This window comes from Agelaius phoeniceus, chromosome 12, assembly GCF_051311805.1.
Source record: "Agelaius phoeniceus isolate bAgePho1 chromosome 12, bAgePho1.hap1, whole genome shotgun sequence".
Lineage (NCBI taxonomy): Eukaryota > Metazoa > Chordata > Aves > Passeriformes > Icteridae > Agelaius > Agelaius phoeniceus.
In genome coordinates this window covers 14,993,783-15,011,577 of record NC_135276.1, presented here as the reverse complement: position 1 = coordinate 15,011,577, position 17,795 = coordinate 14,993,783, and the positions used below count along the sequence as shown (strand labels likewise).

Here is a 17,795-nt window from a genome sequence, read left to right as displayed (position 1 = left end):
TTTCTGTACCAACATAAATTTGCAAAGAATTATTAAACAAAATATCACAATAAACCCAACTGTGAAGAGAAAGCTAATTTCATGCCACAAAAAATGACAATTTATCTCTTCCCAGCATTTTGTGCTACTACCCCAAAGCTTCCCACATGTATTTATCAAATCCTGCCTGATAAGTAGTACTCCTTGAGGATTTTGCTTTCAATCCATGTTACCAAACACAACCAACAAACACCCAATGGCTGTACCTTTAGGAGGTGATGCCCCCGATGATGCCTCTGGCTGGGACTGCAGAGTGGTAGGCTCTGTATGCCCCTCAGCAGATCCTGAGGACAGTGGTCCACCCTCCAATTCCTCCTCAATGGATTCCAGTGTTTTTGAGGCTGTAGTCTTCAACCTTTCCCTGTAAGAACAATTTTCCTGGTTCTCCACCTGTCCCTGCAAGTCCTGTATTGCAACATGCTCCCGGTTCAGCAGAGAATTCTCTTCACTTTCACAGCCATGGTTTTCCACCAGCCTTTGCGGTTCCTCAACCGTCCCTCCAGACCTCTGCGTTTTGAACAGACTTGAATCCTCTTCTTGTGCACTGGGAGCCAACAAGTCACTGTTATTTAGTTGTTCTGCCATCTGATTCTCCTCTGCTGACTGGGCAGTTTTGAGTGGTATAGTTTCTTCAGCCTTTTTATGCTCTTGCTCTTCACCATCTGACAAGGTTCCATCCGCTGGAGCTTTCACAGAACAGTGACTATGACTAGTCTGATTTTCATTTACAGTCAACATTTCTTGAGACTCTTTCACTTCCTCTTGGCTGTCCCTTCTTCCCACCTCAAATTCATCTACATCTCCTTGGCTCTCTTCTGGAGGACTTAATGCAGAACTGCTATTTGCCTCATTATCGCTGCAGCCAGCACTTACATCTGCCATGTTCCCTGAAGGAGAGCCTCTCTCCCCACCTACCTCTGAATTCTCAGGCAATGTAGTGACCTGAACTGGCTCAACACTTCCACTGACAACCTGGCAAGAGACATCAGAAGCTTCCTTTAGTGTGCAACATGGTCCCAAAGGCCCTAGGACAGGTCCAGAAGAAGCATCCATCAGTGTCACCTCCTTTTGACCCTCAGTCAGTGGTTCTGTGCGTACTCCCAGCATCACTTCCTCTTTAGCAGCAGTAGCATCTAGAATCACTTCTGGGCTCTGCTCCAATGTTTCAACACCAGCATTTTCACTAGGTCCATCCCTTTGTCCCTCCACGTTTCCAGGGGCACCAGGCACTCGTGCCCTGCAGCTGACAGCATCTCCAGCACACACATCAGTGTAGCTGCACAGTGCGTATCGCTCACCGTGAGTCTCCCGCTCTACAGATGAATCTTCTGCACAGCAAGCGGGAGGCTCAGCCATAGGAAAGTTATCACCCATACTTCCAGGATCAGCTGGTATCAGCTGACCTTCTGGGGACAGTTCTCCATGTGCCATCACTTTGTTGCCTTCCAACGGAGTAACATTTTTGAGAACTTCTGGAGAAGCGCTCAGAGTGTCCATTTGACAGTGCTCTTTCTGCATAAGTGCTGACTGAATTAAGTTCTTGGAGTAGGTGCTGTCTTGTATGACAATAAACCTGTGCTTGCCTTTAGACTCATTCACTCGTGCCCTGGGCTGAGTTAAATAACTTAATGCCAGCGACTGTGTTAAAGATCCTGTTTGTGGCCCAAATCTGGGCAGTGAAACTTCTGCCAGCTCAACGTACTCTCCTTCAAGGTCACTTTCCAAGTTCTCTTGAGTCACAGGACTTGTACAGACACCATTGATCAGAGCTTCATTGAACTGTGGAGCTGTGCTGCTGATGACAGGGTTGTCTCGATTTGAGCTTAGTTCTTGTAGATACTGAGACCTCAGGTCTGGTGAACCGCACTTAGTACGGTCCGTGGAGAGGCACAAAATTGAACGTTCCTCTGTTATTTCTGGAGAGATGATATTGTTTTCAATTATTTTTGGTTTATTTATAAATTCAGGATTAACCACTTTATCCCAGGGGACACGAAATATTTTGTCATCAGTGGTTAGTAAACAATTTTCCAGTGCTATGCCCATCCGCTCTCCATTGAACGTACTCAACCATTCCAGAGTAAAAATAGAGGTATATGAAACTTCTGGAATCACCACTTCTTCTACATTATGCTTATCTTTTGCCAAACATTTCAGTACAATCCGTGGAGGCTTCTTCAGAGAGGGGACCACCTGCAGGTAGAAGTCACCAGGCTTCAAGATTTGCCAGTCAATGGAAGCTAGCTGGATTACAATCTTCTCTTGAATACACAGGGGCCAGCCTGCATGGCGAAACAGCAACCCGCAGTACGGAGCCTGTGGAGACAAGAGAACGTGTTTTCAGCACCAGCAAAAGATCTCAGCTCAAGCTTCTCTGTAAGAGATCAAGAAAACAGATGAATTTAGGGTCTTTGCTTATTGCAAGTTTTCCACACTAAGGTCTTCTCTTGAAAAAGCAGAAATAAGAAAATCTACCAACACAAACCACCCATGCAGGACAGGTGGGCACAAGTTACACTGGGAAGCTGCAACACCCCACTGAAGAGGACAGTGCAAAAACAAAACAGGAGATAGGAAGCAGCAAATGAGGAAAGCACAGCAGAGCTACAGAGAAAGAAAGCAGCAAATGCCATCAGCAAGCTGTGAGGAACCACACTTAACATACCAGCAATTTACTCATTCCCAAAACATAGCAGCACTCAGGCCATGCCTCAGACAAATCCCACCCAAGTAAAAGAACTGAAGTTTCATGGCTGAACTGACTTGACTCAATTATTTACAGCTTTATCACAACTTCAAAAAATAAAGTCCAGTGCTTTGAACTTGATTCTGTTTGGGTAAGATTTAAATTAAGCCATTCTATAAGCCATCAATTCCACAATTAATTTCATCTTTTTCTGTATGATGAGGCTTTGGATTCAATTAATTCAAGTATTTTGCCATACAGCAGAGAAATCAGAGAACAGAAAGGAACTTCCTGGATCCTCACACATCTTGAAACAACAGGTACTGGCATAAAGCAATTTCTTTCTTATGTTCATCAAGCCTTCAGCCCCACCAGATTTCTAACTCTCCTCGCACCTGAAGCAAAGTTGCTCACAGGCTTAGAAACCCAAATCATCCTTCAGATTCAGTAATTCCTCCTCCTCCTCAATCCTCTATTTTCTGGATGTGTTTTCATTGCTTAGATTTATTAACCCATGTCACATGACCTTAGCATGTCTACCTTCATCATCTCCTCAGTGTGCCTGAAGTATCTCCTTTGTAATGCCCATTTCTTTTTCTTAAAAACCATTTTCATTGTGCAAAGCATTGTAAAACATGGCCTGTAATGGCATCACCACTTCCCAAATGTGCTTCCTGGAAGCATTTCTTAAAGCTAAGATCCCACTTGTCTTCCAGTCACGCTCCTACAGTAGCCCAGTCACCTACTGGCTTTTCTTTTCAAACTGATGAACTCCAGTTCACAACAGAAGTTCTGCCTCCCACTTTGTGGAGGCACATGCTTGCCCTCTGAGTCTACCATTAGAAAATTTAAGTACAAAGTTTTAGAGCTCATCTTGTGCAATGCATTTATCACCCTCCTCTGCCGGGTTATAGTTTGTGTGTCCCAGGCTGGTTTCACCACAAACATGCCATACATACTCTTACTTTTTATGCCAAGGTCATGGATGAGAAGCACGGTGTGCTTCATGACTCCTGCCTCCAACTCCATTTTCCCCCCAGTACAAACACCCTCCCTCCCTTTCACCAGTTTGTAGCCATCTTGCAATTCTTGCATAAACCTCAACCCCTTTGACACAGTAATTAATCTTCCATATGACTCCATAATAAATCCTTTATGGCAGAGATTAAACAATGGAACTTATCTCTCTAGAGAGAGTTGGTTTATTAAAAAGGCTGTTGTGACACTACCTGCCATGGAGCAAACCACATGAAAACGTTATTCAGTTTTTCATGGGTCAGTTAATTCAGTCCTTGCTCAGTGCACAATGTTGTAGGCTCAGCTTGTTCTCTGTATTTTGTTACTAGTCCTGACTTAACAGATTCAATAAAATCCCTGCTACCAGACATTCAGCATCATATGGTAACTTCTTCCATATTCCAGGATGGAGACCTGCCAGTCCTATTTCTTCAAAATAGTCAAGTTCAGTCACAGTAGTTTTGCTTCTGTTCACTTACTGCTACTGCCTAACTAATGTACTTACACACTGTATCACTACAAAAAGAAACCTTACTTTAGTTTTCATTTACTTGAAGGATCATATTAATAATACCTTTCTATTCTAACCTGGACTCAGAGCAGACACACATCCCCTTCTTTCCTCTTTCTATGAAGTTAGAACCAAAAAGCCCTCTAACCTGACACACAGCTGCTTGTACTTCCCTCAAAGGCTAAGCTGGGCAGTCTGATGTTCCCAGGATTTCTGATCAGCAAGGCACAGATGCCTCTGTCACTAAGCTCCTTTCATCCACAATGCAGTTAAACTCAGCAAACCAAGACCAAGACCCTATTAAGGCCAAGGGTCTGTACCAAGGGTCTTTCAGGGGAAAAAGAGGCAGATGAAGATCAGCTCCCAAACTATTATAGCTCATAGGACTGAAAAGTGAAAGAGACAATCATCAGCAGCAAAAACATAAAGCTGAATTCCATCAGGACATACTTGACATAGAGATTCTGGTAAAATTTGGATTCAGAGTAACCCACTGGAGGGCCACTCATACATTAAGAAATTCCAAACAGCCTCCCTGTTTAGATGCTTACTTGTCTGCCTACTGACTCATAAGGAGAAAACTCAGCAATAAAATCACCAAAACCAAAATGCAGAATGCATTGAAGTTCCTGAAAAGCCCTACAAAGCCACAATCTAAACTGCATCAGGAGCCAGAGTAACATCCAAAACAGGAATGCAAGTCCCATAATAGCCTAAACATTACAGAGCTTTAGAACTTTAGTAAGTGGAGCATCCTCAGGCTGCTCCTGTTCCAAAATGCACCTTCAAAGGGAAGATTATGTGAAGAGGCATATTACAGTACCTTTAACATCTCATTTTGAGGCTCAAGGATTTGCTTTTCTCGTGTCCAAACACTACAGAGCCAAACCAGGCCCACCAGAGGAGTGCCAGGAACACCCTCTACACCCAGTGGCTGCAGCCAGGAATAAAGCTGCCTCTGAAGAAAGAGCTGGGCACCAATAACAAAAATGGCACAAAAGTGGAATCTTCTAAAGCTACAGGGATGGTTAAGCTGGAACAGACCATTTAGCTCAGGACATCACCTCAAAGCCAGGGACAAAATCTGGTTTTTAACTTTGTGCTGAGCAGAGACAGACCTCCTTGGAACACCCCTTCCAGACTCTCAGGAATCACTCACAGGCTGATGATTTTAATACACCCAGCTGATGCCCATGAACTTGTCTAATACTTCATGAAGCCATTTACACTTTTGTCACTGCAGAGGCTGACAAAAGATCCAGTGCTCTCTAGACTTTCTACAGTAGTCATTCAGACGTGAGTTAATTTTTTTCCCTCTAGTGTGTTTAGGAAATGCTCACACAGAGCAGCTGAACTACAAACTAGGAAGTACTGCTTTTGTTTAGACTGTCTAAAAACTAGGCAAGACTTTCAAAAAGCAATTAGTAAGAAACAGTCCCATGTGATTTCAGACTATAAAGATGAAGGGGCATACAGTGGAGGTTTGGGGAAGAAGAGCCCACAGCAAATTAAACAAATTTCATAAATAAGAAATAATAAATTTAAAATATCAAACAAGCAGACTTTTAAATAAAATATGTAATAGCCTGGGCCCAACTCTAAAGAGGGTACAAGGTACCTAGAGCTTCCCTTGATCTCCCAGTACTAGCACTCCAGAAGCAAAAATCATGAGTCACGGCCTGAAAGGGTCACAACCAAGAAGAAAAGATCTTGCTGACCACTCTCCCAGACATTTCACACCTCACCAAAAGCCCCCAATACCTAATACTAAGCCGTGTGCAGCCCTCCCTAAAGGCAGCTGCCCAACCCACATCTTGTTGGTCAGCTGGGTGGGCCACCAGCATCCTGGGCTTCTCCAGCGCCCACTGGCCTCATACTTCCCTTATCAGGACCCCGAGCTCCACCTGCCCTCCCCTCTCCCTCCTCAGGACACCCAGCACCCATTGCCCTCACACCTCTCCCTCCTTAGGACACCCAGTGCCCACCGCCTTCACACCTCTCCCTGCTCAGAACGCCCAGCACCCATTGCCCTCACACCTCTCCCTCCTCGGGACGCCCACCACCCATTTCCCTCACACCTCTCCCTCCTTGGGATGCCCACCACCTATTTCCCTCACACCTCTCCCTCCTTGTGACGCCCACCACCCATTTCCCTCACACCTCTCCCTCCTCACGGCCGAGCACTGCAGCGCCTCGTGTTCCAACGGCCCTCCAACAGCCACTGAAGCCACCGTGCCCGTCAAGGCGGCCCCGCGCTGCTATTGGCTGCTGCAGCCTCCGCTGTCCTCCCATTGGCTGCCGGGCGGCGGAGGCCCGCCCAGCCGCCCTGCCCGCGTTCCCCCGTGCGCCCCGAGGGCCGCGGTGGTTGCGCGGTGGTTGGGCGGCCTTTGCCCTGCGTTCCTCGGGCCCTGGTCCCAACGGCTCCCCTCAGGGACAGCAGCACCGTGCGCCCACCTCACTGCTGCTTTCTTGCCTTCCCCTTCACCGCCTCACCTGCCCAAGGCACCGCTGGCCGCTCAGAAGCTGCCGGGATCTCGAGAAGTGGGGAAATTGCTACCTTGGCTCCTTCAGCGAGGGCGGTGTTTTGGGGAAAGCCGTGAAACATCTTGAAATAATTACCAGTTTGTACAAACGAAAAGACTTTTGTTTCTTTAAAGGGGAAAAACACACTATGCACCATAGAATTAGAAGCTCCAATTACAGATACTGATGGAATAACATCTATTCCAGTGTTCAGGGTGGGAGAGAGCAGCAAGGTCATGCACCACCTTGGATCCTCCTCAACTCACAAAGACGGCTGGCACCAAGCTGGAGGCTGGTGACAATACGGGGTGACAAACACACCAAAACACACTTTCAAGATGCCTAGCTCACATGGATCCATCCTGTGTGATGGGTCTGTCCCCCCAGTATTTAATTTCTTTGAAACAAATGAGTAAATGACTATTTCAGTCTCTATTCCATATTTTTCCTCTTCCTAGAAATTCCTTGCCCTCTACCATGAGGACTTGAATTGAAAGCCTGGCCACATGCCCCCTTTACATTCAGAGACAAAGAAGTTAGAACAAACCTACCTTTTAGGTTGTTTGGGCTGGTTGGGTTTTTTTTCATCTTGCAGACTTCGAGCCAAGTTTTGGAGGTGTTTGACTCATCGTTTCTAACATTTTAGACTCCCAACAGTAAAGCACGTTAATCTTGGACTCGTTCTGGCAGTAAATGTAACGTGACTCCTCGGGGCTACTGAGCCTTGTGACCGTTCCAGCAACCATCAAAGGGGAGCTGGAGTTTTGGAAAAACACCGACTGAAAGCATTTCTCCCTGCACATCATTGTGCCAGTGGCAGGAGCCCGACAGCTTCATCCACAGGCCCAGAGAACAGCTGGGGTCAGAGGCCACCCTGGTCAGACACATCTAGCAAACACTTTGCTAAACCTCTTCCTGTGAATCCCTTAAGCCCTTGGTGTTCCTGATTACGGAAACGGAGAGCACTGCTCCACACCTGATCGCTGATCTCTGAAGGGTTAAGCTTCAACAACAATTTCTCAACTATTTCCTAATTGTCTGCCTGCCCTCCCACCTAGACTGCCATACATACTCAAGCACTTTTTGCCAGCCGTTTTGCATACAAGAGCAGAAAGAAAACTCTCCAAGAAAGCCTTCACATGCCTTAGAGAGCATGATGTACTCACACAGGCATCCTGCTGAATGCACTGCAGGATGTGCTTAGCTGGAATCAGGAAGTCTATGAGGTAGTGCAGTCCATCCCCACGGTACGTCTTCTCCACCACATCAAAAACTTGGCACAGAACAGTGGCTGCGGTAGCCTCAAATGGAGGGTAGAGTGCTGATAACGTGCTCTGAATGCAGCCGTCCAGTGACTCCGAGTCCTGCCGAGAGAGAAAGCATTAGTGGGACTGGGGCACGATCCGCCCAACGCCCAGGAGCGCGGCCATCGCCAAACGCAGGAGGAACAAAGATCAAAGGAGCCAAGTGCTGTCCTTTCTGGCTTCTTTTGGCACTAGAGTTTGCAGGTAAACACAGAAAAGCTCTCCCAAACCAGGAGTGGAGTGCTCGCAGAGCGCTTCACACAGGATTGCCAGCTTTTGCTTACGCAGCAAGTCCTTGTGCTGCCTGCGCGGGGTGGGGCGGCTGTTAGACCACACCGCAGCACGTGAGCGCGTGCAAGACAGACAGCCATGGGGTGGGCATCACCAGCCCTGTCCATGGTTTGGGGACACTCCCTGGTGGGCTAAGGGCACCTGCAGTGGGCTGAAGCTCCTCAGCCTCCTGTGCTCTGGAGTCCCAGCTCAGGATAAGGTGCCAGAGCTGTTTGGTTCTGTGGAAAGCCATTCTCCAGAGCGACTCCTCGTTATTCAAAGCTGTTTGCCTCTCATGAAAGGCTCTACTGCAGGAGCCAGGAGATTTTTGCAGTGCGAGATGCCTCACATGAGGATTCACACAATGTGTGTGAGCAGGGCTGCCGGTGGTCCCTGAGCACACTCACTGATACCTAGGATGCCTGTTCAGGGGGATCAGAGGCAATGGCTTGCCTGCATCCACCTTCATTTGGGAGAACCTGCCAGCCAGAGCCTGCCCATAGTGTCAGGACCAATTCCAGTGCTGGAGGCCAAATTCTGAGTTATTGCATGGGTGTAAATCAAGAGAGCTTGCCAAAAAGTAACAATTAAAAAAAATATAAAGCTGTACATATCTGGAGAGAGGATCAGGATCTCTCCTTTCTTTTCTATTTTAGAGGGGATCCCTTGGGCTAGCTTACAGCCACTGGGAGTAAGTTTTGCTCCAAAACCAAATCAAAGTTTACTCAGGTGTCTGGCCAGATCCTCATCTGATCCAAATCCACCTCCTTTCACTAGAGACAAGAAAAGCACTTCAGCTGCTTACGCAGAAGCTCTGCAGCCTCCTGTAGAACAGGAACAACTACATGAACATGCCTGAAAATACACTTCAGTCCCACAGCAAGACTGGGAGAGAAAGTTAAACAAAGCAGTGCCACAACAGCTTACACCACAACCAGGGAACAGTAGAACAAGGGGATCAGGAGGAAACAAATGGTTTCACTGCTTCCATCCATTGCAGCACATCTCTGAAGATGCCCCCACCAGCCTGAGAAAGTTCAACAGTCTCAGAGCAAGCCTGAACTGACCTGCAGCCCAGCAGAGATGATGCTCCTCACACAAGCCTTCCCATCTCTTGCAGCTTACCGATCTCCAGGTTCCTCCTTTAGAGGGTTGGGTGTTTAAGCACAACATAAACTCCCTGCTCTGATGCAAAGCCACCTTGTAGGACAGCCTATGGGACTGCACAGGAGAGGTGAGGACACCCAGGTGATGCCTCCACAATCCCTGCCTGCAATGAGCTGGCAGAACTACGGTGACAGGCAAACCACACATTGCCTGTGGGACAGTACTGCTTCCTTGCCTTTTCTGCTCTTTCTCCTGATGTCAGCAAAAGCAAGGCTAGATGGATGGCAGCAGGCTCCTAAAGTGCCCACACCTTTTCTGAGAGACCAACTGCCTCCTGCAATACTCAAGGCCAATGCAGCTAGATAAACAGATGTTAAGGAGCTGTTTTTCATACACATAGAATCATAGATTATCCTTAGTTGGAATACTTAATCCAGTATTCTTAAGGCAAGAATTCCAAAAGCAAGACCCCTATGTGCACACTCTGTAGAGCTGAATTCTAGGGGATGAGCATTTAACCCTAATTCTAAATAGGAGGAGAAGGCTGTTTTAAACAATTTACTTTCCACTCAGAAAAATAATAACCTCTGTTGATACCAATCAGTCCCAGCAAGTGCCTGTGACCTTGTCAGATAAAACTGGCCTTCACACAGGTGCTTTCCCACCCTACCAGTCACCTTCTTGGGCACTATCATAGCATTGCTGCTGGCAGCAATCTCCCTCTGACCCTCCACAGCCCACAAGTTCAAAACATCAATCAAAACCAGCTGGGGTTTGTTCTGCACCATCTTCTGCTTGAGCAAAATTCTTTCAGATATCAATCCCTCCCCAAAATAAATTTGTTAAGTTCACTGTTGCAAATAAAACAAAGAAGTCAAAATATTTGCACATGAGTCAGTGCATTGCTCTAAGGTTCTCACACCATTCCTCCTGCCTTAGAGTTCACAAAACAATTATTAACATTGGCACCAAATCAAAAATCCTTTATATGGTTAAAATAAACCAGATTGTACCTTATCCTTTCTTTAGTAAAATTCAAAATAACCATAGCCTGTAGCCATTGCAGAGTGCAGTGCTAACTGCACTCCTGAGCACAGAGGCTTTCTCTCCCTCTGGCTAGATTATACCACAAAGTCATGATAGCTGTGTAGATTTCTAAGGGATAGAGAGAAGGTTTCAACCATTACCTTTTGGTAGAAAGAGATGTTTGCACCTCTCTGCTAATTCTGCAGGAAAAGCCCCAAACAAGAAGTAGATTCCCATGTCCCACTGTGCTGCATTGGATTGCAGCACCAGAATCCTTGGGAGGGTACAGAGCACAGTAGCCTCTGTGTGCTGCAGAGGAATGTGGAGGTGACACTGCTCCTCAGTGCTCCCATCCAGGATGGTCACCCAGGGATAGCTCCTGCCTGGAAGGAGGGTGAAACATGGCACTGCCTCAGAAGCCACCTTGAAAATACAGAGGGCAGAACATGGCAGAGCTTGGGGCCTGCGACAGCAACATACTCTCCTTCAGCACGGGATTCATTAACCCAGCTCACAATCCTAGGGATGGGGCTGCTTATTGGCACTAATTAACTTCTCAGACTGCAGAGGGACTGGAGGAAAGCACCTCATCCAGGACTACAAGAGGCCTCATGGTGCTGCTGTGGAATGCCAGAGCACAGATGGGCAGCCTTACACATCCTGCCTGCTGCCAGGGCCTGCTGCCATGCACGTGGGGGAGATGTGGCTTGCAGCCACAGGGAGTTCATAGAAACCAGAGAAAGGGATAGTGCCCTGTGGTCCTGAGGCTGATAAACCTGAAGTCTAGAGCCCATCTCACCTACATCAAGGAATCATAAAATGAATAATGAAGGGACCACTGGAGGTCATCTAGTCCAACTTCTCTGCTCCGGAATGCCCCAGACCATATTAGGAGCCCCCTAGACCTCTGCAGGGTCCCCTAGAGCATGTTACTCCAGACAGCTTTTGAATATCTCCAGAGAAGGAGACTCCACAATCTCTGGGCAACTTGTTCCAGAGGTTCCATCCCTTATCTCAAACAGGCAGTGTAACCCCCAGCAGGCACAAGGAGAAACTTTTGTGACCCGGGATAAGTGAACAGCACCCGGAGAGAAGGAGAACAAGCTAAACCTAAAAGAATCCATGGAGGGGCACTCCTGCCCCAGCACATTTCCACTACAACCAGCTCACAGTGGTCCCCAAGAGCTGGCAGAGCCTGGCACAGGAGCCTGCTGAAAAAAAACCAGCCTCATTCAGGGACTACACATTTCAAGCTTCCCTGCTTCCAACACTGTTGCCACATCTCTCTCACAAGAAAGATCCTGGACATGTGCTGCTTTTCAGCCACTGGGCACAAACACCAACGGGAGCACTTTCCAAGCAAGCCAGAGAGCATCTCTGCAAGCAAAAGGAGTCTTGGGATTCAAATGGTTCTTTGTCAATAGCACGGGAGGACCTATAAACTCCAGCTCACTGCCACCACTCCACCACACCTCCCAAAAGAGAAACACGCTTTTAAAATAACTCCTCTATAAATCAAGGCGCTAAATAAAGCCCAGGTTAAGGTCATGTCCGGCCAAACTGGCTTTCACTGCTGCTCAGCTGAGAGCCAGCTGCAGGGGCTGGAGCACAGGGACAGAGGAGGAAAGCACCACACAGGGATGGGATGGGATGGGCTCCATGGGCTGAGCCATGTGACAGGAACTACCCAGCATGGTCCCACCCAGGAGGCCAGGAGAGCAGTGAGAACCCAGGAGGAGTTCACAACTGGCAGAGGGCTTGGGTCTGAACCGTGGGTGGGTGCGCTGCCCTCTTTCCCCTGCATATCACAGGAGCCACGGATGCTGTGACAAATAGAGCAATAAAGACTGTTGTGACAAAGCTCTGCTGCTCAGCCCTCAGAGCCCCATTCCATCACAAACTGCAGCAAGAACCAGGAGTCAATCAGAAATGAAGCTGTGAGTGCCTGGGCAGAAGAGGAGCCCAGCAGCTGTTGCAAACCTGCTTAGGGGATGTATCTACTTCTCCTGGTGCAAGTTGACACTGCAGGCTGGAAGAGGAGCCTGTCATGAGGCATCTGGAGTAACCAGGAGCTTCTTAGGCTTTTCTAGGTACACTGATGGAATTTTCTGCCACTGGGAACTCCTGTCATTCTACATTTTTTCTTACTCAGAACTGAACTTCTTCCTCTTCGAGACCTACTGCTCACCAATTAAGTGTGAACCCTGAAGAACCTCCTCCAGGTTTGGAGAACAAAATGTCAGGCTACCTGGGGAGCAGAGAGGTCATCCCCAGGGCTACACACACACTTCACACAGCATCAGAATATCTGTGCTCTTCAAGCAAGAGACAGCAACCCAAGCAGCTCAGGACAATGTAAATCAGTGCAGGGGAGACCTGCAATGCTTCTGGACCCACCTGGGACAGCAAAGCCTTGGCAGCATTTTCCCTACAATTCACCAAAGCACTTTGCTCATTTTGCCTACAAAGTACTGAGTCTTGGTCAAGGCAAACATGAAGAGGCACAACTCTTCCCTGATGACAGCCCAGATGCTGTCTGCAGACTACTAAAAAAGATTATTTTGTTGAGACTAACATGGGTTTGACTAACCCATGACTTATGGCAGACAGCTCTCCTTTCCAGCAGGCTGGACTGGCCCATGTAACACACTGAGGATTCATCCTGCAACAGGAATTTAGTTAAAGAACCTACAGCTCTGCTTTCCCAAACCTACACTCCCATTTGAGCTGCCAGAGAATGAAACTACATGTGCCAAATGCCCCAGTTAAATCCAGAGCTTGCCATGGCTTGGCAGAACAAGGAGCATGGCTGGGCAGTGAAGCAGAGCCCGGCAGGCTGCGAGCACAGCGAGTGGTGCCCGTGGTACACCCAGCTCTGAGTCACGGAGCCTCTGGGCTCCTGCTCAGCAGGGAGACCTTGCCAGAGCTCCCGCAACTTTGTCCTTCTTCTGCCAGCTGCCCGGAGCGTGGCCACGTCCTGCACGCACCCACTTTGTCCCCTCTTGCCCAGGTGCCAAGATCCAGTGCAAAGGCAGAGCAGGAGAGACCAGAGTGTGCAAAGGTGAGGGGAAGAAATGACCCAACCCTCCCACACCCCAGACTGGAAAGTAGAAATAATCGCAAAACTGGGGAGAGGCAGAGCTCCAAGCAGCACAGCACAGCGCCTGCCCATGGCTCCCAGCCAGCTTGGGGACTGGGGGAAAAGGAGCTCACAGCAGGGGCTGAGCAGGGCTGGGTTAGCTGGTCCCTCCGCCAGCACAGGCTGCTGTGCTGCACCACTTGGCTGGGGCTGCTCAGATCTCAGCTGACGTGAGAAACCTCATTTCCAGTAAAAACAGACCTCTGGGCTTTCCATGAAGCCTTTCCACTTTCTGACACAGAGCCGAAAGACAGACTGCTTTCCCTTTAAATAAAGGAGACATTTCTGTGTTCAGAAAGGTCTCTGGCTAAAAAGAGGGCTTGTTTTTCTGACAAAATTTGAGATTTCCCACTCCATTGCTGCAGAGAGGAGAACCCTCCCAGCCCCATTTCCTGAGCTGTTCTAATCACAGCGGCAATGAGTTCAAGAGAGAAAAATCTTCCCAGAGCAAGTGCCAGCTCCCCCCTCTGCTGCTTGCTCTGAGGCTCAGGGGGAGGCTGAGAAGAGGGCGCCTTCCTTCGGCACCCTGCCTTCCTCTGGATAAAATAATGTATTATTAAGAGGTGCAGCTATAGAGGTAGGCATTCCAACTCCTGTAATTACACCACCTTCCTGTGAGATAACCAGGAACAGCTCTACCTGCTCTTTGGGCTATTGTTTTAGGCTTTTCAGGGAGAAAAGCACAGCACCCAGTTCCACTTGGGAGGCAAGTGTTTGCAGTCTCACCCAGGCCAGCTTTGCTGAGGGGCTGTGCCTCCAGAAGCAAGCTGCTTTCTGCATGCCACCAAGGCATCCCTTGCAGAGGGCATGGCTGCAGCCTGGCTCAGCTCCCCTACACTGAGGCAGGCAGGACTGCTCCATAGCCTGTGGATAAACCAGCTCCTACAGCTTTGCAGGGAGTGGTGCTCTGCAGACAGAGCTCAGAGAATCATTTCCAGATGCCTCCCTCTGTTCTCCCAGCCCTACTCGGTGTTGACGCGGCTGCAGCAGCCAAAGCAGCTCCTACTGGGCAGCACACAGGATTATCATTCCAGGCACTGCAGGAAAACAAGCGCTTGGAAGCGATTAACTCATGATCTCTCATTTAATTAAACAAAGGGAAAATGATGTATTTGCTTTTCAGCTCCGAGGTCCCTGTTCTGCGCATGCTGTAGGTCTGGGCGTGCGCGGCTGGCGAAAGGCAGGCCCAGAGCTGGGTGATCTCTCCAAGCTCAGGCTTGGTTTGTTTTCACTCAAGGGGGGACACCTCAGATTCCTTTGAAAGTGAAGCATGACCTCCTGTGAGCTTCAAGCTTTGGAGTGCACAACTACTCCAGCGCTGTCCTTGTGCTGGAGCAAAAGGCAGGGAATAGCAGAGGCAGCCTGGTTCAGGTACATCCCTGGCTCTGCACCACACTGCAGGTGGCCTAACACAGGCATTACCATATGGCAACATGACTGGTGACCTGAGCCTGCTCCCCAGCCCAAGACCCCTGTTTACTTGGGTTCAATACAGCACCTTCCCCCTAATTCACCTTACTTCTCCCTACTCTTCAGGTTTTTGTCCTCCAGCTTTTCTGGAGAAGAGATTGTAACTTTCTCCTTTGTCTGTGCAACATCCAACACATCAGAAGAGCTGCTGACAACTGCTGAAGATTAAAGAGGCTAAAGTGGGAGTGACCCACAATCCAAGAAAGTTGTCTTTTAGTCAGAGTGGGGAAGAACTGGGAAATGAAGCATTTCCTCACAAGGGCATGTCTCGCTCCCTGATGAGTTCTCAGTGTACTGAGCAGGAGGTAGGTCTTTTATCCATAGCAACAAATGAGCCCTGGTCTCAAAGACCAGTTACTTTCTATCAGAAATAGATGAAGGAGATGATATAGGTGTTTAAAGGGCAGCTGAGTGAACAGATCAAAGCCCTGTCCTTAAACAGACATCTTCCAACTGAAACAAGGGTCTGCAAGTGGATGAGAAGAGCTGTGTATAAAACACCATCCTACAGCTGGACACCAGCTTATTTTGGTTTAGTTTAATCAAGGGATTAAGTCCTTAATCTGAAATAACTGTCTAAGCACAGGTTTTTATTTTTTTTAAATATCACTGGCATAGCTCTAACAATGCAATTAATTAAACAGGTTGTACTCTGTGTGCTGCAAAGCTTTGGGTACTTTTAGAACAACCTTCCCAGAAAGAGACTCATGCTGGAAGAGCATGAGCACTGGCAGCCATGGTTTCACTGCCCATTGTTGGCCATGTGCACCTTTCCACCTCCTCAAGACCACCTGGAGTTCTCCTCTTCCTCCTGCTGCCAGCCTGCACAGGCTGCCCTGCCTTGGGCACCAACACTCTGCCCGTGGCACCGTATGCCACAGTCCAGCCAGGGACTTCCACATTCCAAGTGTCATGTTCTACAACAGGCCCAGACAAGGCTTGCTAAATCCTGTTAGGTATCACAGTGAGAGCCAAGTATTTCACAGGCTACTTCTATACAAGTCCTGAGACATTGCAGCCAACTCCCATTCTTTATAGGGCTCAGTCTACAAATGCACTAAAAACCTTTTTCTCTGCTATGGAACAAAAGAAATTGCTTGAGCTCATGCACCCCATTATTAGTGATGGGATTTGCTCTGCTCTCAACTTCAGGCATTGGCATCCATCTGGCAAACCAACCCATGCAGCAGCATGTTGTGCCCCTTCTTATTTCTGCCTAATGGGTACTAACAGGGCACTCCAGGCAGATGGAAGATTTCTTTGTACCAGCCAGCTATAAAATACCCTAAGTAAATTCTTCACCAAACAGGTCAGCTCATTTTAACACCTTTTAGTCAGAGGCATTAGGCCACAGCCAACCCCTGTGTTCAGACACCCATCTGGGGGCATCTTACAACAGATGGGCAGCCGCCTGTGCTCAAAAAGAAAATGATAATCCTTCATCAGGCCAGCTGATGAGTGCCAAAAATGATCTTCATGGGGTCAGTACTTAGAGTATTAGTTCTGTGCCAGTGTTGCACACATTCTGGACTCACGTTCAGATCTCACCCTTCCTTTTGCAAGGTGCATGAGCTGCTAGACAGACTCCCATGGGGACTGGTGGATTCTCCATATCTTGCAATCTCCATAACTGAGGGTGGATGCCACAGAAAAATTATCCTCTTTCAATTAAAGAGCTCCCAGACTCCATATGGAAGCTAGGTGACACTCTACAGTCCCAATATCCCATAACAGATGAGCCATAGTTCCTTTTGGCCTTAAACACACTGTGTTACCATGTGCTCATGAAATATGAGTCCTGCTATGTCAGAGGGGGACAGAAACTGCTCTGAAGCAGAGCTGCAGTTCCAGGAGGGGATGGCTGAGCACATGAGAACACAGTAAGTGTAGACCTTGGAGGAGCACATCCCTGCACACCCTTAGGAAGAGGCAGGATGAGCCAGAAGGACAGAGCAGGCAGCTCAGAGATGTCCATGGTTATGCCAGCTCAGCCATGGGCCACTCCAAGAAACATCAGTCTGTGCTGAAGAAGGGAGAAGTGTTCCTGGTCAGGGGGACCAAGATTTGTTCCAAGACTCTCTGAGGTCACTGGGAAACAGACACGTGTGCTCAAGCTCTCCTCCTGCCCCCAAGCAGCAAACCTGGGACAGATTCAGATGAAAACATTTCCCCTGTATTTGGATACAGCACTAAATGCATGCCTCCCAGAAAGCTAAGTAAATCAGTCAGAAATTCAGGGCATTTCTTTCATTAAACTCCTGAGTCAGAAAGGGGTGAACACAGGCTTTTAAAGCTACTCCCTTTATAGATTTTTTTTTTCCAAACAGAAAACAGTCTCACGTGTCCCATTATTTCCATACATATCAAAGGAGGGTGGAGATTTAACTAGCAATTTCTAAAAGATCTTTGTGCACAGAAGGGATGTATGCCAAAACGTGGGTGGTTATAAGCCCAAACACAAAGGAGAATACATCCACAGGCATTTTTCCCCTTGATCCATTAACGGGCCTGCATACCAGCCTCCTGAGCATATGAGAGGGACCTTGTTCAAAAGGTAAATGTATTCAGCAAGATGACAACAGACAGCAAATAACCCACATCTTTTAGCCATGTTGGAGGCTCAGCAATGCTGGGGTTTTGTTGGGAGGCACTGAGACTTGACAGGCAGCCTCAGGGAAGGCATCCTCCCGAAAGAACCTGCTC

General features: G+C 48.1%; 1 protein-coding gene across 4 annotated transcripts in view; it reads right to left on the bottom strand.

Annotated features, from left to right (window-relative positions):
• PLEKHG4 (pleckstrin homology and RhoGEF domain containing G4) overlaps positions 1-17,795 on the bottom strand; it is an 85,327-nt gene that overhangs the window by 63,397 nt on the left and 4,135 nt on the right. For all 4 annotated transcript variants that reach the window (XM_077185034.1, XM_077185035.1, XM_077185032.1 and 1 more), the window contains exons 2-3: positions 7,943-8,140; positions 246-2,355 (exon numbers count right to left, since the gene is read on the bottom strand). In XM_077185034.1, coding sequence (XP_077041149.1) covers positions 246-2,355; positions 7,943-8,140 — 2,308 coding nt within the window. The remainder of the gene's footprint in view (positions 1-245; positions 2,356-7,942; positions 8,141-17,795) is intronic.